Source organism: Phaseolus vulgaris, chromosome 6 (assembly GCF_000499845.2).
Source record: "Phaseolus vulgaris cultivar G19833 chromosome 6, P. vulgaris v2.0, whole genome shotgun sequence".
Classification (NCBI taxonomy): domain Eukaryota; kingdom Viridiplantae; phylum Streptophyta; class Magnoliopsida; order Fabales; family Fabaceae; genus Phaseolus; species Phaseolus vulgaris.
Window position 1 is genome coordinate 16,227,548 of NC_023754.2, and position 22,616 is coordinate 16,250,163.

General features: G+C 30.7%; 2 protein-coding genes and 1 long non-coding RNA gene across 6 annotated transcripts; all 3 read right to left on the reverse strand.

Moving 5' to 3' along the window:
• Positions 1 to 1,347: 1,347 nt before the first annotated feature.
• On the reverse strand, positions 1,348 to 5,143 carry LOC137831344 (uncharacterized). Of its 4 annotated transcripts, none has more exons than XR_011084418.1 (7): positions 4,536 to 5,143; positions 4,236 to 4,328; positions 3,547 to 4,159; positions 3,348 to 3,449; positions 2,702 to 2,874; positions 2,286 to 2,477; positions 1,348 to 1,535 (listed from the first exon to the last, which is right to left on the reverse strand). It is a non-coding gene; the product is annotated as an uncharacterized lncRNA (long non-coding RNA). The 4 variants fall into 4 exon arrangements; XR_011084416.1 differs by having other exon boundaries at positions 3,547 to 4,140; positions 4,536 to 5,139; XR_011084417.1 differs by having other exon boundaries at positions 3,547 to 4,140; positions 4,789 to 5,120.
• An 8,544-nt stretch (positions 5,144 to 13,687) lies between these two features.
• Positions 13,688 to 16,337, reverse strand: LOC137831347 (purine permease 21-like). The gene is made up of 3 exons (XM_068638986.1): positions 16,247 to 16,337; positions 15,450 to 15,452; positions 13,688 to 14,858 (listed from the first exon to the last, which is right to left on the reverse strand). Exons 1-3 carry the CDS (start codon positions 16,335 to 16,337, stop codon positions 13,720 to 13,722), a joined length of 1,233 nt encoding a protein of 410 aa, XP_068495087.1. The 3' UTR covers positions 13,688 to 13,719.
• Positions 16,338 to 19,039: 2,702 nt separating this feature from the next.
• LOC137831345 (purine permease 21-like) lies at positions 19,040 to 21,502 on the reverse strand. The gene is made up of 2 exons (XM_068638985.1): positions 21,227 to 21,502; positions 19,040 to 20,266 (listed from the first exon to the last, which is right to left on the reverse strand). The coding sequence occupies exons 1-2, from the start codon at positions 21,408 to 21,410 to the stop codon at positions 19,131 to 19,133; spliced, it is 1,320 nt and encodes a 439-aa protein (XP_068495086.1). The 5' UTR covers positions 21,411 to 21,502; the 3' UTR covers positions 19,040 to 19,130.
• Between the last annotated feature and the right edge of the window lie 1,114 nt (positions 21,503 to 22,616).

Genomic DNA, 22,616 nt, shown 5'->3' on the forward strand with positions numbered 1-22,616 from the left:
TACAAGTTTCACTTTGAGGACAAGGTGGTTCTCCTAGAGGAGGGTGATGATAGGAATGCAGATGCCCAATCGTCCAAACCCATTAGGATGACCTGGAAACCCACTTACCTAAGTGACTATGTGTGAAGGGAAAATTATGTTGAGTCATATGCAATTCTGTTTTTCTGTTGAGTCAGAGGTGTAGATACGCAATCCAATTTTGTTTTGTTGTTTCCTAATATTACCATGATGAAAGAAATGAAAAAAAAAAGAAAGAATTATTTCCCATCTTCTCTCTTATATGTTTTCTGGAGGTTTCTTCCCTTGACCTCGAATCCTAGGGAGTGACCCTAGCTCTATCACTAAATCTTGACATAAATGATTTTAGGACTTACTCAATTTTTTTATCAGCAAAAAATAAAAAATAAATATAGATCATTTAAGGAGTGATCAAACCCTAATATAGAATAAAAAATAAAATAAAGAGAGGTAGGACCACACACTCCTACCTATCCCAAACACCCAACATATGCAACCTGCTATGCCCTAAAGAGACAAAAAAAAATAAAGCAGTCAATGAAGTCCACCCTTTTAAGTGAACTCCTGCATATTTCTCATTACCTACTTATTATTTACAAATATTATTTTATGCCTATTTTTATGATTATTATTGACATTGACAATTATTATTATTATATGACCAAAGAAGCTTTAAGTATTACACCAGTCAAATTTTGTTGTCATATGTTATGATTATTATTATACTTATTAATATGATTATCAATATTAATATAATTAATAATATAAACATTATTAATATTATTCGTATATTTAATATTATTCATATTATTAATTTCATTAATATTATTATTATTTAAATTAATAACATTATTAATTATTATAGTAATGTTATTAATATTGTTAATATTATTCATATTCTTAATATAATACTAATAATATTTTTTATATTAATATTATTAATTTTATAATATTAATAATATGTATATCTATTAGTTATAATTATTATTGTTATTATTTATGAATATTCACTACAACAATTATTGCTTTAGGCAACAACATAAAATCGTGGTCTAAAGCATTAAAACCGTAGTCTAAACTTTAAGCAACGGTTTTTTTAGCCGTGGTCCAAGTGAACGTGACTGTTTGTAATAGGCCACGGTTTTTATAAAGACAACATTTTTAAATCGTTGCCTAAAATCTTTATAGCAGCCATAATTTTAAAAGTGTTGCTTAAAGTATTGACAAAAATAATACACTTTTTTAAGTTTAAGTTTAAAAGAATTACTCATATAAAAGTTCAGGATAAAAATAATAAGTATTGAAAGATAATGTGTATTGAAATAAAAGTGATCCAACAAAAAATCTCATATAAATGTGTTCAAACTACATAATCAATAAATGTAATGATAACAATCAAGTCTTCAAAATTAAAACTACAAACTTAGTTAAAAAAATATAATATATTGTTTCTTTACTATATATCAATAAGTTTATTCTTCTTCAAGATTGTCTTCATAATCTTCATTGTCCTTAAGCTGCAAAAAAAATACATAAATATATACAGATTAAATCTAATTTAAACAAAATATTTACACATAAATTTCTCTATAAATATAAAAATAGGTATATTTAGTGGATATTCTTGATAAAAAATATTTATATGGTAAGTAATATATATATATATATATATATTATTTATAATTTACATTATGCAACAAAAAATAAAATATTATTTTTTGTTAATTTTAATTTTAACAATAAAATAATTAATAGTTTTTATTTGGAATTTTTTAAAATCCAGATTATCAGAATAATTTTTTTTCACAAAATAAAATATTATTAATTGAAGGGATTAAAATTTTATTTTATAGATTAATATTTTTTATTTAGATTTATTGAAGAAAAATTATTTTTAAAGAGATCAATTTCATTTAATCTTAAAGTTGTTGTACAACTTATTTGAATTTATTTTTTAGAGATTAATTTTATTTGCAATAACATTTTGTGATACAATTTTATTTGAATTATTTTTTTTTTACTAAGACTAGATTACTGGAAAGGATAGAACACAAATTTATGATTGGAGTTTTGATTCAGAAACTACCTAAGTTATTATAACATAAAAGGAATATAAAATTTCAGCCGCAACTAATAGAAATGGTTCAAAGATATTATAAAAAACAGTGCACCCTTTTTATTTCATGCAGTGGCCAAACCCTATAGAAGTAGTGATGCGTATCAATCCCCAAATCAACCTCATAAGCACTCATGTCAGTGAATAGTACCTTTGTTCAAGCCTTTAGTTCTCCAGCCTCACCGACAAGATATCTCTCAAATTTCACAACTGACCTCGACAGCAAAACTCCCCCAGCTGTTTTATCTGATAGCTCTTCCATACGAATAAGAACATCCGCCTGAGGCACAACCTTAGTAGGTTCCCATTTGTTTGCAATTGCATTGATCTTCAGAGAGCTCCACTGCGAAAATGAGGATCTCTTGTTAGAGAAAGAAATGGCATTGGTTTTGTGTAGGAAGGGAGTTGGTAGGGTGAGAAACGTTGATGCCATGGATAAGAGACAAGAGACCACACAGCAGTTCAAAACAGCAAATAATTTTTAAATAATTTCATTTAAAAAAAAAATAAGACATATTTTTCTTAGACAGAATAAATGAGATAATTGCTACTTGTATGCAGTCTCACTTGTTGTGATCCTTAATCTGAAGTTGTGATTCTAATAAATGTTGCATAAGCCGCTAGCATTGGTATTGAGTTGGTACTCCAAAGGCAGCCACTGCTGGTGCAGGAGCAGCTCAAACAGACTCAACATGTTCCTGTTCCTCCACTTGTCTATATCTCTTCAAACTTAAATACCTCTGCATCATTAGGGACATAGATTTGCTTAGGACATCAAAACAGGTTCAACAGTATACCACTTCCATAGACCAACTATTGCAGCCCATTGTTTACTCCTACCATCTTTGGTTACAACAATTACAGTTTTCTAATTGAAACCAAAAAGAAAGAAGGTCCTAAAGTTAGATGTTTTGAGACAAATAGTTACAACCTCAAGCATCTACCACATGAGACAGAGAACCTAGTCAAGGGTCCATTCCCGTTGGACATTAACCTCATGGCTCCCATTTTCTATATTTGATGAAACATATAGACATTTGGAGCAAAGAAACAAAAACATCTTTGTGAAATAGCACATTTCATCACAAATTAACACTTGAACTACGGGTTTTGAACTTTTCCTAAACTATAAATTTCTTTTACAAACAAATATTTTTCTCTATTTCTTTGATAATTTTCCCTCAGATATGCTACTAAAGATTGAAATACTTACATGAGCATATCTTGAGAGAGCAATTCTTTGATTTAACCATTGGACCGCTACAGCACAACGTTGCATTACAACTTTACCAGTAGTTTGTTGCCATCCAAGAATCTAAACAATGCCAAAATTAAATATATTAAGAAACAAAAAAAAAAAGATCTAAAAACAGACACGGTAGAGAATGACTACTTGTTTCAAACATTTTTACCTGGTACTGACTATCACGTGCATTATAAGGAATACTCAGGCATGGAAAATCATCCAGAGCTCGGATGCCCAATTTTACTAATTGAACATTTGGGCATTCAATGACAGCAACCACAGGAACATGATTTTCCCTCCCATGACCAAGATTATACGAGAAGTGCAAAATAAATTAGTCCAAAAATTGTAAATAGAATATTGCAGTTTAAAATTTCAAAGCTTATAGAATTTCATAAAATAAATAACTTAAAAAGCAACAAAATCTTTAAAGGACTATAAAGATTGAGCATTGTAAAAATTTCAAGTTGTTATCACTTGTAATCTTCTTTTGAACATTAACAAATGTAACATTTCCAAGTCTACGCTTCATCTACAATTTCATTATGCTTAATTCCTCTACCCTACACGTCCAGAAAATGTTTCTACTTCTCCAATAACAGCATACTGAAATTTATGGGACAATGGAAAGATAATCAAGGTGAAATGAGAAACAAGTTTGGAATCACCTTGATACGAATAAATCCCTTTTTAAGAGCATATTTCATTCCCAATACCATTGCACGATATTCAGCAGCATTGTTAGTTGCTACACCCACACCTTCACGTAACCAACAAATCTTTAAAGTAAAAATAGTTAAAGAGATTATAGTTGTATACCAATGATGACTAGATACGGAAACATCAAATGTATACCAAACTTCCATCAATAGCTCGCAGAACAGCCCCAACATCAGATTTTCCAGGATTTCCTTTTGACGCACCATCAAACTCAAGAGTACCAGTCCGCTGCACAAGGATACACAACTGTAAATCAATACATAATTTTAATCCTATTTATCATCTCAACACTTAGATACGTCAAATTACTACAACTAAAAAAATACCAAATTTGCTAGTAAAAATACTACATTGAAAGATTTTGATTTCTATTATCTATTGCATTTCTTAAGAATAGAAAAAAAAAGAATTCAAATCAGTGAAGATGTCCCTAACCTGAAGTACCCATAAGCTTAGAAGAGCTCAAGCAAAACATGCCGAATCCAATGAAATAAAAAATTCCAACCAATACATGGTCTCAGAACACATCAATTGCAGCTACATAAATTATTTTATAAAAAATTTCAAAGAACCCTCTTCGTTTCGAAATTACAGTTCACGAAACCAAACCTTTGCCCCCAAATTACATAGTCTATGAAAGAAAACCTCCGTCCCTAAATTAAACTCAACAAACCCTCAACTTCCTCACCACGAAGAACTTCGTTTGGCTCCAGTGTTCACGATTTCAACGGAACCCTCTACCTCCTTACCACGAAGAACTTCGTTTGCCTCCAGTGGTCACCGATTTCACCATCCAACTCGCACCAAATTGCAATGCTCACCTGCTAGGGTGTCCAACTCACACCACCCAAGTTCAGAATTTGGGTTGGGGAGAAGAGCGCCTGAGAAGATTTGCACAGAAGAAGGCGGGAAGATTTGGGGAAAAGATGGCGCGCTGGGATTTGGGGAGAAGAAGCGAAAAACGCGCGAGAGGGAGAAGTGTATTGTGTTTTTTGTGATTAGTCGTTCACGAGAAGGAAGAAAAAACCTTTTCCCGCATATATTTCATTTAAGTTTTTTTCTAAACGTAAAAGGCTACATAGCATTATAATTTTTTAACCGTGGCTTAAATGTCATCAGCTTAAAAACCGTGGCTTAAAATGTCAACGGGTGTAAAACCTAAACGGGTGTAAAACCGTGGCTTCTTATAATTTTTAACCCACATTTATAAAAGTGTGGTCTTTGGTGTGTTTAGGCAACAGTTTTATACATGTAGTCTATTTTAACGTTGTTTAAACTAAAAAATGTTATAGTGATTAGTTATGATTTTATAATTATTCATTTTATAATAATATTTTTAATATTATGTATATAGTTTTTATGATAATGGTTGGTAGGTAATAAAGATCTATGGATAAGAGTTGGTAGGTAACAAAGATCCGTGGATAAGAGTTGGTAGGTAAGAGAGATCCGTGAATAATAGTTATTAGATAATAGAGATTCGTGACTAATAGTTGGTAGGTAATAGAAATTTGTGGGTAACCGTTGGTATAGAGATCCGTGGATAATAGTTGGTAGGTAATAAAAATCCGTGGATAATAATTAGTAGGTAATGTTGAATTTACTTACAAATTTAGATATGTGGGTAATATTTGTAGGTAATATTGTCTGTGGGTAATGTTCATAACTGAATTTACCAACGAATTTAGATTCGTCAATAAAAATTCATAGATAATACTAATCTTTTTTGTAGTGTTCTTCATCACACAATCCACACAAACTACTAACCAAGATTACTACTAGCCTTATCAAATTATTCTTTGTTGCTATACTATTTCTGCACATATGATCTTTGATGTATTTTTGCACTTTTTCTTATGTATAAATAGGAAAAGGGTTGGAATGGTGTAAGTGTTCCATCTTTTATAAGTTTCTTTATTATTGGTAAAAATATAAAGAAACATTACAGTAACTTTATGAGACTAAATTCTTATTTATATATTATAATTTAATATGATATCGAACAATTACTTCTTTGAATGCGTGAATTACATGTCTCCACATATTATGGTCCAAAAGATTGGACATTTTTTTAATTAAGAACCATTGAAAAGACCATGAGTATGAACTGCTAAACTATGTATCAGTCCCCTAGCTTATGCATATGTGTTACTCTAATAGCAAATGGAAGTGTTACTTCCATAGAGAAACTAATTAAAGACCTCTTTCTTAAGGTAGATTTTTTCAATTACTTACAGAAATAGTATGACAGTAAGTGAGCATGAAGTAAAGCAACATCCGACCCAGTCCCAGGTTCTGATTCTCTTAAACTTCTACCTAGATAAAAGGCCTTGTACAAGAAAATTTTCTCACATAAATATGCTTCTTTGGTAATATTATTGCAGTGAAATTTTGACTAGAGGGGAAGATAGAATTTGGCATCCATTCAATCAAAAATTGACTACCACTAAAATGAATGAAAATGTTTATGCTTTCTTAATAAGTGTTCTTTGACCAAACATCATTTCTTATTTTCAACAAATAATTATTTTCAACTTATCACCGTTTTATATTTCGTTCTTTCCCTTTATCAAATGTTTGCGCTAATGAATCGTAAATAATTAATAATCTAGTACTGTTTTTGTCAGTAATACACTTTTATCATAAATTCAAATAATAATTTCTGTAGTATATATAATATACTCCTTTTCTCGTATGGTTACACATTTTTACAGTTTTTCAACATGTTTCTTCTAATTTTTATATCAAAAATACATTTTTAATTTTAATGAACTATTTAATTAAAATATAAATTTATTTTGTAAATACTCGGAAATCAACATTATCCATGATAAAATATTGTTAAACCACTAATAAAACAATCTTTTAACAATTTATAAAATAAAAGTTTAAATATATCTGTATTTACTTATTTATTTAATATTTTTTATTAGGTTTTTTTTAATCTGCAATAATTTTTTATTAGGCTTAAATATAGTATCTCTTATTTTGCTCAATCCATTATTTTGAGTACCTGTTGTAAATTATAGCTATTTGGTACTACGTAGCACAAACATTAACACAGACACACTGATACGACATGGAGACGGACACAAAGATACGTAAAATCTCTAAAATGTAGGACATGGGGACACAAATCTATATATTATATAATTATGAATTATATAAATTGACAATAAATATTTATGTGCACAAGTATGTTTCAGAGTATATTTTTGGAGTAAAAAGATGTTTTTCATAACTGATTCACGAGGATTTATTTCTTATTTTTATAATCATAATAACAATTTATACAATAAAGTTTGATTTTTTAGAAAATTAATGTATTTTTTCTTTTTAAAATTGTGTTAGAACCGTATTAGAATTATCATAAATCTAACAAATACTTTTTGAATTGGACATTTTACGGATATGTGTCCTACAGGTGTAGGTGTCATACGAGTGTCGATGTCCGATACTTCGGACACCGCTTCATAGATTTGGTGTGTTAAGGTTCAATTGAATACAAATATAAAATTATTAAATAAAAATCAATTTTAGAGATTGAAAATAATTAGTGACTACTAAATTAGATACTATTTTAGAGACTACAAAATTATTGATTTCTAAATTAGTTTTTTTATTATAAATAGTTTCTAAATTGGTATTTAATTAGCTATTTTAACTACCAATTATTTAGATTATAAATTTGGTAGCAAAATCCTTGATAGCTAATTAAATACCAATTTAGAAAATATTTATCAATAATAAAAACTAATTTAGAAACTAATAATTTTTTTAGTCTCTAAAATAGTATCTAATTTAGTTAATATAACAACTAATTATTTTTTGTCCTTAAAATTGATTTTTATTTAATAATTTTATTGTATTATAATATATATGAAAAATTGTATTATAATCCAAAATTACAGTTTTTTTTATAATAAAGAGACAAATTATCTCTATTTAAAAAACGAAGGAATTAAACCAAATTGCTGGGAACATTAAAAAAAATCATGAGACCTGTCAATTAGCACTAAATAAGAAAAATCACTATAAAATACAACTCATTGATGTAGCATATCATTGTTAGTGTTCTTGGCCAATAGATTATAAAAACAACACAAATCTTCTTTTATACTAACACATGTATAGATTGGAGAACAACTGAATATTTGTTAGAAAAGATGAAGAGATGATATCATCATGTCTCACATCTCTTGTCTCAAGTGTTGCGAAAGCTCCTCTCCAAGCATGTCTTATAGCTGCTTTGTGAGTTGCTCTCGTATTAGCTACAGTCAGATCTTAATGGGGTCTTGACCAACAGGTGGTATAGTATTCTTGAATGCACTCATCCAATTTACCATATTTTTACTAGATTGTAAAGATTAATTTGAATTTATAAAGTAATTTTACTTTCAGAAGACTTGGAATATCAATATTTGACCAAAAAGTGGTTTCTCTTCTCAATTATAATCTGCTGCATGATTTTCAACATAAAAAAAATTAAAACACACATACCGCAACTAACTATCCTGTAGTCTTCTATTATACTTCACGAAAAAAGGTTCCTAAAGGGGTTGAACCAAGAATTGAGACATGTCTAAAAGCCACATGATCAAGCTTCAATTCTTCCCAAAAAACAACAAATCCCTGCACACCAGAAAAGCTTAACTATGCGGAATACCTAACATAGAAAGCCTGCAACATCAAGAAACAGGACCTCCCCTGCATCAGCTTCAGCAAACTGGTGTTGTCTTGATTCTTGCTCCATTTGTAGTATTAGTGAAGCTGCAATTTAGTTCACAACTTCCTCTAGTCTCTACCCAGGCTGCCAATACTTACTCCCTGGCCTGTTCCGCAAGCAATACCAGAAGCATATAAGTGAGAGGAGCCACCAGATATGGCAACACAATCATCACCCCAAAACTTGGTGGCCCTGCATGAACACCACAACTGCCTTGTTTTAACCAATTTTTTATTCCAGAGCATGGCAAAGCCAAAACCAGATTTGGATTCCAGGGACCAAACCAAAACAACAGATTGGGTTCAAGATCCAAAGAACAACACCAAATCCTTCACTGCTTGAAAAGCCATCTGATAAGGTTTGAATCACAGGAAAAGAAAACTCCCCACCCACAGCCTTTCCAATCTGACCAGTGGTTTCAAGCCTGCCTTTGTAGACCCTTCCAAAACCACCCTCCCTTACAAACTAGTCTGGCCTAAAGCTTTCCTTGGTTTTCGGAGGAGGCAATTCCCTTTTGGAACCTCCATTACTTCTGGATCGTAATTGTCTGCTCCTGCATGGTTTGACTCTTATGTACCCATCTTTACAACTCCAACAATGTTGGCACTTGCATGCAGCACAACATTGCTCACAGGACCCGCATTAACTCCAGCTGGATGTGGCTTTCTCAAAACGGTAGCAAGTGGCTTCAAGGTGCCAATCTCATTCACGAATCAGGTTGATTTGGTGGCATAAAGGCTTACAATTCCTTCTTCACCACACTGTTTAGGACAGTGACGTGCTGATTGTTTTGCTGAATCACCATATGTCCATTCAGATCAGCCAGAGAAGTCAAAGAGTGCTGGTTCTGTTTGGTTAGCCTGCTCAACCTCTGGTACTGTTTCAGAAGCAAATACAAACCAGCCTAGACGGTCCAGTTCCAGCAGCATACCAGAGTGTGGTCTTATTGATTACTCCAGCTCACACCAGAACCACCTTCAACCCCCTCCTTCCTCCTCCATAGCAGCTTGACTCCATCTGATTCCCACTCACTATAGACTCTATATTTCTCCAAATCCACTTATCAGCCATACCTTTACTTTCTTCCACTAGTCTCTTATTATCCAACAATTGCAAGAGTTGTTCTCCTTTACAAGATTCCCAAAACAAAGAGAGTATATATAGAGAAAGAGAGGGAGGGAGGGAGAGACAGAAATTATTAATGTACATAAATGAAATTAAGATACTGATAATTACATGCTGATAAGTATGACACATGAACTCTTAAACTTGATTTATTTTAACAACAATTCTCTTAAACTTCTACTAAGAACGACTAGGTTTGGTGCCTCGAGGAAGTTTAGGAGCAGCAGCTTTGTACTTCATAACAATGTTGCAATTTTGGTATTTAGCTCCATTACCGTTTCCTTGAAATTGGGCACCCATGTTGAACATTTTTTCCGTAGCTTGAGCACCCATGTTAGCTTGCCCTGAAGGTAAGGTGGAGCCGTTCTGATCCCTTTTCAAGAGGTTATACTCTCTTCTTTCTTTCCACTCCCTCTCAACATTCGCAATCAAGGCTCCGTTCTGATCCCTTCTAAAGAGGGTATACTCTTTTCTTTCTTTCCACTCCCTCTCAACATTAGCAATCGTGGCTCTCCCAACACCACATTCTTACCCTCTAACCCTAGTTCATCTTGAATAAAAAAACCCTTGTACAAGAAAGGCCCACTTAACCCCACCATAAGTCCTGTCTCTTTATCACACTCAACTCTCCCATAACATCTAAGGTTTCTTCTAACACCAATTTCTAACGAATGACTGAAATCCCAATAAGCATCAAGCATGTGCATTCTGGGCATCAGCGAAACATCATTGCCGGGAAATGATTCAGAACAATTATATCTGAAAAATGGGATGTTGTTCTTCCTGGTTGAGATTTCACAACCATGTTGAGCAACCACAACTTCCCCGAACCTGTAATCTCCGTTGCTGTCTCGTATAGCAGTGAGCTTGGCATGAAATCGTACTGGGTGATATTTGCACATGTGGTCAGCAACTCCACATAGCACCATATCTGTGTTGACGCTAAATCGTAAAGTGGTGGTTCTGGATGTATCATCGAGTGAAGTGTAAACAAGAGCATACTCTTGAGGAAATTCAGAAGTAGACCATTTGTAAAGCTCAATCCCCACATGTTTGCTGTACGCGCTGCCCATGGAGTCAACTCGTGTATTTGTAATACTATCACACTCACCACTTCACTTCAGGTTGCTCCATCACAGGAACATCTAAACTTATAGTGTCTATATGTTGCTTCTGAGAGAAAGGTGGAATCCTATACTTACTTTCTCACATAAATATGCTTGAAAATTCTGCACCACCATAATTTTTATCTGAAATGTGAAATCCACTTAAAGAGATATATATAAGTGAAGAATACACAGAGAATCTTCCTATTCTTTGTCTCCTTAATTATCTTGTGATCTTAACAAAAAAATGTTATTAAATACGCAAGTGCGGAATACTATTCAGATTCTTCATTAGCTTAATATATCAGCTAACATATTTAAGCAATATATAAAGTTCGTTCTTGGCATCAAATATAGCCGAAATATGCATGAAGGGATTGCTTTATTTATTTTATTAGAGTGTTGATATTTTTTTTCCTATATTGCTTAAATGTAAAAGCGTGATGGTTTAGAGGGATAGATAGAGAGCTTAATTTAGGTTAAACGAAAGTAACAATAAATAGATCCCACCCTAATGAAGATTTCACTGTGATATATGTAAGACCTTACACAATTAGAGTCATATCCCACATTTTGACTATGAAATATACGCTACACAAAATCATAAAATAAAAATCAATTTTTAAAGACTAAAATAATTAGTTACAATAGTAATTAAATTAGAAACCATTTTATAAATTAAATAAAAAATTATTTTTTAAATTAGTTTCTATTATTGTTAAATAGTTTCTAAATTCATATCTAATTAGCAACTGGTTTTAGAGACCAAATTTAGAAACTAAATAATTGGTAGTTAAAACCTTAGTTGCTAATTAGATACCAATTTAGAAACTATTTAATAGAAACTAATTTAGAAACTAATTTTTTATTTAATTTCTAAAATGGTCTCTAATTTAGTTACTATTGCAACTAATTATTTTAGTCTCTAAAAATTGGTTTCTATTTCATGATTTTCTTGTAGTGTAATTTGCTTTAGAGTAATACTCTGTACAACTCATTTTTTATAAATCTCATTATAACTTCTAATATTATTATTTTAATATCTTTTTATATTATTTAATTCTAAATTTATTTTTTATTATATATATTTATTTATTAGTTGATGAGTGTATACAACTACAAAGATTTGTCAAAGTATTATTTTTTTTTCTCTATCCAAATGTTTTCCTCTTTCGCTTCTTTCCACCTTAAAACCAAGAAAATAAATTAAATCTTCCATATTCTTTATCTTGAAAGTTTGATGAAGAGAAGCAGTAATATTATATTATATGTTTTTCATCAATATCATTCCCAACAACATCTACATATACTATAATAGCAGTTGTATTTGGTCCAACGTGTTTTAGTTAGAAACAGAGTGATAGAATTAGCTTCTTTGAAATCATGCAAAAAATTTGAATGTTTGGCAGAACAGTGACGGATAAAGAGACTTATGCAAGAGACGAACTTGTTCTCTTTATCACGTTTCATGCCTGGAGGTAATTGCTTGTATACCTATTCGTGAAAATATTCATGTAAAATGTTATTAATAATATTAATCAAATATTATAAAAATATTAATCAAATATTAATATTAAAAAAATATTATTAATAATATTAATAAAGTATTATTAATAATATTAATAAAATATTTTAATAATACTAATAAAATATTTTTAATAATATAAAAAATAATGTAATTCTACTTCGAAATGATAAGATTTTTAACATGTAATAAAGAGAAGGAGTCGTATAAAATATATTTATTTAGTTCCAATTTTTTATTTATTTTAAGAACTTTTCTAAAATGTAAAATTCATAAATTTAAGATTTAAGATTCATAAGAAATTTTAAAGCATACTAACAAAATTAAGACATTAGAATCTTAAATAAGATTCAGTGGCATAAAAATTTGTTTTTTAGGTTTAAAAAGTTTTAAACAGCTTTCTCTTATTTTATAAATTTAGACATTATTTTACACAATAAATTTATTTTTCCAATGACCAATATAACGTTTTATATCTTTAATGTTGATTGTTTGAAATCGCTCTAATAGAAGAGTGGCTTCAAACAACCCAAAACCGGTGGGAGATGCTTTGATCGGAGAAAAAAAAACATTTAATTTATGTAACACAATGAAATTCACTTAAAATTAAATAAAATATCATAATATAACAATTGCATGATTTAAGAAAAAAAGTTAAGTTCTTTTCTTATCCTATCAAAAAGAAAATATTTAATTAAAATCTTATTTTTACATAAGAAAAAAGGTTCGATTTTGATTAGATCATGATATTGTTTTGAATACATGTTCAATTCTATTACAAATTTCTGCAAAATGGATCTAACCCGAGTGTAAATTTATTATTAATAATGATTGATTGATGATAATTAAGTTACATACAAAGGCTAGAACAAAGAAATGACTGTGCACGTTCTCGTAGATTGTGCCAGAATCTCTTTAGCAAGCAGAGTTTCATTAAACATGGATCAGATATTCTGTATTATAGTTGGCAATAATTAGCCAGAAGTTAGTTTGAACAGTTCAAGTTTGCTATCTTATTATTCTTTCTATCAGTATTCAAATACCATGATAGCATGAGTAAAATTGTTTAAAAGTTGTAATACAAACATGGATAGTGTTTCTAAGTCTCAGAATTGATGACTTAAAAGGCTACCTAACTCATTTATGAACTCCATCCACTGATGCAGAAGCTTTTGGATCATGACTGGTGTTTATGGTTTTGGACTTGGTATCATCAATGTACTGTTGATACAGATATGATATAATGCCCCAAATGGCTAGCATCATAGAGATAACCTTAATACCATGCATTTTGTCATGAAAGATTATCACTGCCAACATTGGAACAAGAGGCACTCTCAAAACGGTTATGGCATTACAGAAGAGGGAAGAAACCTCCCTAATAAGCCCCAAACAACCAATTGTAAAGAGTTGCCAAAGTATGGCTGTGAAAGTGAGGTTCAACACATATGAAGCCTTCCCCGTCTCATACTCATTCATTTCATTCTTCAAACCTTTCCACTCTCCACTGGCAAAAAGTCCCACTATAATAGCACAAGTACCTACAAGGAACGTGTATATCATCATATCCATGACCACTTTGAATGTTTCCTTTTTTATAACCTTCTTGAACACAAGCTGTGTGAGGGAAAGCCATAGTCCATACCCTGCTGATGCAGCAACTGTGCATATGAATCCAATCACATACTTTTTCTTGGATATTTGTGAGGACTGTGAATCATCTGATGACTCGTTTTGAAATACAAGAAGGGTGGAGGAAATGGTAAGAAGGACTAAAGAGTTTACTATGTAAGGTGTGAACTTGAGTGAATTGAGGAAGTATGAGAAGAAAGCATTAAAAGCCAACTGGGATGAGCAAATGAGTGAGTAGGTTGAGACAGGAAGGTACCATAGCCCAACTGAATATAAATAACAACCTAATGCCAGAAGTAGGCCAATTGAGACATAGACAAATGCTAGCATTGAAGCAGATGGCTGATTTGGATGAATGCTATTGTTTGTTGCCAAATTTTTGGGTGCTGAGATGAAGTAATAAGGAAGCAGAATAGGGAAACCACCAAGTTGAACAAGTGTTCCCATCCACTTACTCTTTCCACCCTTTTCATAGTACAATCTTCCAAGGAGTAATGCAGCTGATCCACACACCAACACAAGTGCAGAATGGATGGCTATTCTGAACCAACGGTAATACATTCTTTTCCTACTCATTGTTGACTCATTCATTGGACCATGAAAACTATTGTCCTCCAAGAAATGTGTTTCTTTGACTCCATTAGCTTAAAGAAAAACATACCAAATTATGAATATATAAACTTAGATAATATATCATATTAGATTGGACAGAGCTGTTATGTATGCTTCTGATTTGTTTCAAAAGAACTCACTTCCTCAGAAGCAGAGTTCCTTTGATATGTAAACTCCTTTTCTTCTTCTACTACTATTATTATTATTTCTATTATTGTTCTTGTTGGTTGATTACAGAAAAGCATCAGGGTGCTTGTGTTTGATGCTTAAGCAGTTGACATGTCACAAGAATTGCGTCTTGATTGAGATATAATTGGAAGTGTAGCTAACAGTGTCTATCATTAGAAAATGTTTTTTATTGTTTTTGTCTTCTGTCTCCATGAATAATTATAAAATGTTTTCTTCCTGTTTCTAAAGATTTGGAAAAAGGTTGGTTTACTATGTTGTTGTATAATGAGGTGAAAACAAGAAAAATAGGGATAAAGTAACTTCGTTATAAACATAGAAAATAAAAAAAAAATTCAAACCTAACAGGTCCTAACATAGATTATCACGTTCAATGATTTTGTTAATTTTAAGTTGTTTGGTATGGAATCTTTGTTATGTCTAATTCGGCGATTTACATTCTAGAGGAACCACCCAAATTAGGACCAAAGTTTCTCGTTACAGGCATGGAAATTACGAAACACTTGAACATATGTAAGTTGGGCATACACTGAAATGGAAGATTTCTTAGCCTATAATCAAAGTTAAACATAAATAGGTAGAGTGAATATGATGCACCAGCATGAAAAGTCATAATAAGGTATAATTATAAAGTGGACTATAAGTTTAACTCAATCCCATAAAACCGGCTCATGGGGGGTAAGGTTTGCACCCACTTATATACAATGTCCTGATATGATCAACAAACATTCGCTAGAATAAGTTTTGAATGACTCTGATATCAAATTACAAAGTGGACTTTAAGCCTAACTCAACCCCAAAACCGGCTCATGGGGGTAAGGTTTGCACCCACTTATATACAATGACCTGATAAGGTCAACAAACATTCACTAGAATAAGTTTTAAATGACTCTCATACCAAATTACAAAGTGGATTTTAAGCCTAACTCAACCCCAAAATCGGCTCATGGGGGTAAGGTTTGCACCCACTTATATACAATGACCTGATAAGGTCAACAAACATTCGCTAGAATAAGTTTTAAATAGCTCTGATACCAAATTACAAAGTGGACTTTAAGCCTAACTCAACCCCAAAACCGGCTCATGGGGGATAAGGTTTGCACCCACTTATATACAATGAAATACTTTAATCTTTAGTCGATATGAAATCACTAACATGTATCTTTATGATCTTAATTTTGTGACTCTAACCCAATAGAACTTTGTTGTTTTTTAAGACAAAAAGTTGACTTACCAATTTTGCTAAGATGCACTTCTTGAGGGTCTCCCATGTGGATGGTGAAACAAGTTTCAGGGGAGTGTTGCACTTCTTGAGCTTCTTCCATGTGGAAGGTGAAATAAGTTTTGAGAAGAGGGAATTGGAAATGAAGATAGAGTTAAGTGGAGAGTGATCCAAAATGCAATTTATACATATACATTTCTAAATGTCATCAATAGAGAGAGAAATTGTACCAACTTAACCTCCTCAACTTTGCCTTAATTACTATTAGTACCTCTATGTTTGTAGCCTACACATTACAATATAAATTTCCTAGACTTTTATGTGATTGATGTGTATTACTAGTATAAAAATGTTCTTAAACAATAATTTTTATAAAACCTTTAGATACGCATTTTACCATCGTAATTTATATGAATATGTTGTTTATAATTCTGATTTATAAATGATGACTATACATAGTAATCTATTGATGTCATATTGGTATTAATTATTTTAATAATTTATGTTTATTTTTTATGTAAAATAAAATCATAATATACACTTAAAAGATATAGACGACGGTTATTCATAGATCATGTTACATCTATCTTTTGTGATATAAATTAAAGTGTATGTGATGTGATATATGAAGTATAAATACAAAGGTATATTGGAAACTTATAATTTTCATGAGATACGATGACACGGTTATATATGTTGAATATTATTATAAAATTATTTAAAACTATATTCAAAATTATTTTAAAAAGTTAATCAAACATAATAATTTAAATACGATGTTTTCTAATATAAAAAATATGGTCTAATTCATTTCTATAAAATTTTAAATTGAATAGAAGATGTACTTATTTAAGATATTTTTCACTACTTTATCAATCTTTATTATTGAAAAAGATACATTTTGAAGTTAGATTCATCTAAAATAATATTTTTTAAATTCGATACTTGAGTAAAGTGTTGACACATGTTGTGTTGAACACGACGAGTTTCATGGAACGTGATAGTTTGTTAATTATTCAACAAAACGTGGTAATGTGTTTCTCAGCGTAAGTTTTTACTCTACCATGCATCTCACTGGCCGGACCGGGTCAAATTCTTCTTCCACCTAATGGCACATTCATATTTTTAAAAATATAGAAATTGTTGGTTCTTAATTTTATAATTTGAAATGTAAATTTAAAATATAAAATTTTACATCTTGAATGCTAGAATTTAAAATAAAAAATTTGTATTTTACAATCAGTATACAAATATATATTTCAAATTCTATGATCCAAAATATAAATATAGATTTCAAATTCTATGATCCAAAATATAAATTTTGGTTTGTATTATGGATGGTAGAATATAAATTTTGTATTCTAAATTTTAAAATTTTATATTTTGAATTTTAGAATTCAGAAAATAAATTTTGTATTTTTAATGTAAAGTTCATGATACATTAAATTCATTCATTTATATTTTGGAATAGAATACTAATTGTTTTTTATTTTGAATTTCACAATCCAAAATACTACAAGTTTTTGTATTCTGAATTGTACAATCCAGAATACAATTCTCTCTACTTAGACAGTGGGGATGTTGTGGCAATGACATTGAACGTAGGAGGTGCTGTGGTGGTGCCGCTAGAGGTGAAGACACTACTAGAAAGGCTTGGTCGTGGGTCACCGTCAGGTCTCACTCTGTCCTTTTCTCCTTTTTTGACTCTGGTTTGTACGAGGATGGTTTATTGATGTTTTTTTCCTGGTGTTTTTTTTTAGGTGGGTTCTTTGGGTCCAATCACGTGAGTTGTTTATAGGTGTCTACAAAGTGGTTTGGTTTGGGTGGGGAGGCTTAGGGTTTATGTTGTATATAAGGGTTGAACCACCATAAAGTGGTTCACATTTATTTATTTTTTATTGTCGATAAAAAAACTAAAAAATTAATTTTAAAGACAAAAAATAAGTAGTTGTCGTTAACTAAATTAGATACTAATTTAGACACTAAAACAACTATTGGTATCTAAATTAGTTTTTATTGTTGATAAATAATTTCTAAATTGGTATCTAATTAGCTACCTAAGTTTTAACTATCAATTATTTAGATTCTAAAGTTGGTATTAAAACTAGGTAGCTAATTAGATATCAATTTAAAAATTATTTATCAATAATAGAAACTAATTTAGATACCAATAATTTTTTAGTCTATAAAATAGTATTTAATTTAGTGAATATAACAAGAAATTATTTTTTATTTCTAGAATTAATTTTTATTTAATGATTTTCTTATAATGATAGAGAGTTACAACTAGAGGTGTACATCCTGATAGATAAGTGAAAGAGAGATGCTCAATATATGGAGATGCATAGAAAATATGTGCAGAGAAGTAGGAAGAGTTGCCCTTTTGAGAGATCATATTTATTGAACTAGAGAAATAAATGGATATAATTGTTGAATTGCAATTGCTTACAATTGTAAATAACTTGGCCCAAATATTGAAATAATTTCTATAGATTATTAACGATGATTGATGATAAGTTAAATACACTTTTCATGGTCTGAGACATATTATGTCTCTTACTTATTGAGTTCTAAAATAATTTAATTCTATGTTGTGCAATGAAATTGGAACCATGATATCCATTATTATATAAAATGTACCTATGCAATCGTTTATTCAATTTTGGTAGCAGTATATAATTTACAAAAGTAAAAACACAATCTCTTTGCAAACAATTTTGTTGTTACACTTGCACAAACTGGTGAGTCATTTGTAAAGTTCTACCTCACGTGACCAAAACTCAAGGCAAATAGTGAACGACAAGATTATAATAGAAGATTTGATATGCATATTTGTAAGTGTTGTAAATTTGTAATACAAACAGGGATAGTGTTTCTAATAAAAAAGCTACCAAACTCATCTATGAACCTCTTCTAGAGGTACAGAATCTTTTGAAACATGACTAGTGATTCTGTTTTCGGACTTTGTATCATCAATGTACTGTTGATACACATATGACATGATGCCCCAAATAGCTAGCACCATAGAGATAGCCTTAATACCATGCATTTTGTCATGAAAGATTATCACTGCCAACATTGGAACAATAGGCACTCCCAAAACGCTTATGGCATTTGAAAAGAGGGAAGAAACCTCACTAATGAGTCCCAAACAACCAATTGTGAAGAGTTGCCAAAGTATGGTTGTGAAAGTGAGGTTCAACACATATGTAACCTTCCCCATCTCATACTCATTCATTTCATTCTTCAAACTTTTCCACTCTCCACTAGCAAAAAGTCCCACTACAGTCACACAGGTAGCTACAAAAGACGTGTATACTATCATATCCATGACCACTTTGAATGTTTCCTTTTTTATAACCTTCTTGAACACCAGTTGTGTGAGGGAAAGCCACAGTCCATAACCTGCTGATGCAGCAACTGTGCATATGAATCCAATCACATACTTTTTCTTGGATATTTGTGAGGACTCTGAATCATCGGATGACTCGTTTTGAAATACAAGAAGGGTAGAGGAAATGGTAAGAAGGACTAGAGAGTTTACTATGTAAGGTGTGAACTTGAGTGAATTGAGGAAGTATGAGAAGAAAGCATTAAAAGCCAACTGGGATGAGCAAACGAGTGAATAGGTAGAGACAGGAAGGTACAATAGCCCAACTGAATATAAATAGCAATCTAATGCCACAAGTAGGCCAATTGAGACATAGACAAATGCTAGCATTGAAACTGATGGCTGATTTGGATGAATACTATTGTTTGTTGCCAAATTTTTGGGTGCTGAGATGAAGTAATATGGAAGCAAAATAGGGAAACCACCAAGTTGAGTAAGTGTTCCCATCCACTTACTCTTTCCACCCTTTTCATAGTACAATCTTCCAAGGAGTACTGCAGCTGATCCACACACCAACACAAGTGCAGAATAGATGGCTATTCTGAACCAACGGTAATACATTTTTCTCCTACTCTCATTCATTGGACCACCAAAACTATTGCCCTCCAAGGAATTTGTTTCTTGCACTCCATTATTACCTTCTACAAAAGCATAACAATGTAAAGTTAGATAATAAATCATATTGAACAAAGCAGTTTTGCGTATACTTCTGTTTTGCTTCTAAAGAACTCACTTTCTCAGAAGCTAAGTTGCTTGTATGTGAACAAGCTTTTCTTTTTCTATTATTATTATTATTATTGTTGTTGGATGCTTAACGGGTTAACATCTCACAAGAATTGTACCTTTGATATAATTGGATCTCTTGCAAGTTGCATCTCTATCCCGAAGGACTTTTGCATCATTAGAAAATGTTCTTTGTTTTTATTTTCTGTCTTCATGAATAATTATAAAATTATCATTTTTTCTTCCTGTTTCTTTAAATTTGGAAAAAAGTCGGTTTAATTTCTTGTATAAATATTTGAAAAGAAGAAAAGTAAGGATAAAAGAACTTGGGTAATTACTATAAGCATAAAATTTAAAAATCTCTCAGCTCCTAATAATTTTTAGTATAATCAAAACTAAAAGCCTCACCAATCATTGGATGATATTGTTCTTTAATTTTGCTTTTTTGGGGGGAGTATTATATATTGATACAGCTCTGAAACTAGGTGGCTTCATACCACCTCAGCCTAGGTGGTTTCACCTCTTTTACCAGTACCAAGTTACCAACTACACTGTGGATGGTGACATAGTTTCTTGGTAGTTCAGTCTTGTCTGAACTCTGCTGGCACCATTGTTATGTCTAGTTCAGCAATTTACATCCTAGGAACCATCGATATTAGGACCAAAATTTTCCATTATATGCATAAAAATTACACAGTTTATGTTCTGCATAACTGAAATGGAAAGATATTGCCATCACAGTTTCTGTGAATATGTAACAAAGTGTGAGGCAGCTCTAGGAAAGGAGCTTTAAGCAAACATTCTGCTCCTAATTTGGCCTCTTTTAACATAATTGAACCTTTTTGTTTTTAGTATGGAAAGATTAAAAGCTGACTTACCAATTTTGCTAAGTTGCAGTTCTTGAGATTCTTCCATGTGGATGGTGAAACTAGTTTGATGGGGGTGTTGCACTTCTTGAGTATCTCCCATGTGGAAGCTTAAAATAAGCCTTGAGAGGAGGGAATTGGAGATGGAGATAGAGTTAGGAGGAAGGCGGTTAGAAAATGCAATTGAATCATACATTATACATGTATAAATACATCAATAGAAAGAGAAATTGTGGAGACTTATCCTTCCTAACTTTTGTCTTAATTACTATGAGAACCTACACACACTCACCACTTTAAACTTGACTTTTGCTAGTGTGATATAAGAACATGAAAAGTCTCCTTTACCATTTCTTTTAATGTTAGAAATAGTATATTAATTGAAAATTAAGAAATTTCATACTTCATGAATACAAAATTTAATCGATTTTATAAAATTAAATTAGGTTTAAGTTTACTTTTTAATATGGTATTAGAAAAATATATTATAACAAAAATTATTTAGTATTATCAAACTAGATACATATATATTCTCATACATAATTATAAGATATATAAATATATAGTCTCACACACGATTATAAGATTGAATTTGACTTAAAATATTTTTTTAATATAATTTTTTATTTTAATAGTTTAATAAAAAACAACAAAAATGTGTTCCACATGTTTATTGGTCAACATAGGAAAGTGGTGATGTGTTACTATGATTTTTAAGAGAAAATATTAAGTATTTCATGTGTTTATAATATGGATTAATCATTTTTTCAAGTTTTTTGAATTTTCAAGAAAATTTAATATTACTCAACTATCATGTGTAAGATGATTAAAAAGTATAATAGTATCAAACCACTTAATTATTATTTTATAGATTCTTTTGTTTGAACGAATATGAAATGAAAAGGTAGATAAAAAAAGAGAATGAGAAATAAGATTATTTAAATATATGGAAAGTGAGTAAATTTGAATAAAAAGTTTATAATTAATGTAATTGATGTGATTAAAAAAATTATTTTTATTTTGATAATATTATATTAATTAATTAATTATTTTATTATATTATATTAAATAGAAACTTAAAAAGTAAAAAATAAAATATATAATTAATTATGTGTTTATATATTAAAACAATCAATTATATTGTAATATATAATTGACTAAGATAATTGTTTAGGTATGTATTTGGACTCAATATAAAGTTATCAGAAGAAAAATATCTTATTTTTCTTTATTTGTCTTTCCTTCTTTTCTTTTTGTTCTCTTTTGATCAGTATATCTGTAGCTTTTCATCTGCATTTTGTTTCAGGCAGGTTGGTGTGATGGGGAAGAGATTATTTGTGGTTGTTGTAGTGAGTTCATCAATGGAGATGGTAAAGACAAATCAGAGGTATATAAATAATTT

Coding starts and splice junctions, on each gene's coding strand:
- LOC137831347 (XM_068638986.1), bottom strand. CDS start 16,337: ATGGAAGAAGCTCAAGAAGTGCAACACTCCCCTGAAACTTGTTTCACC.
- LOC137831345 (XM_068638985.1), bottom strand. CDS start 21,410: ATGTATGATTCAATTGCATTTTCTAACCGCCTTCCTCCTAACTCTATC. Junction 20,267..21,226: donor ACTGCAACTTAGCAAAATTG/GTAAGTCAGCTT, acceptor ATGCTTTTGTAG/AAGGTAATAATGGAGTGCAA.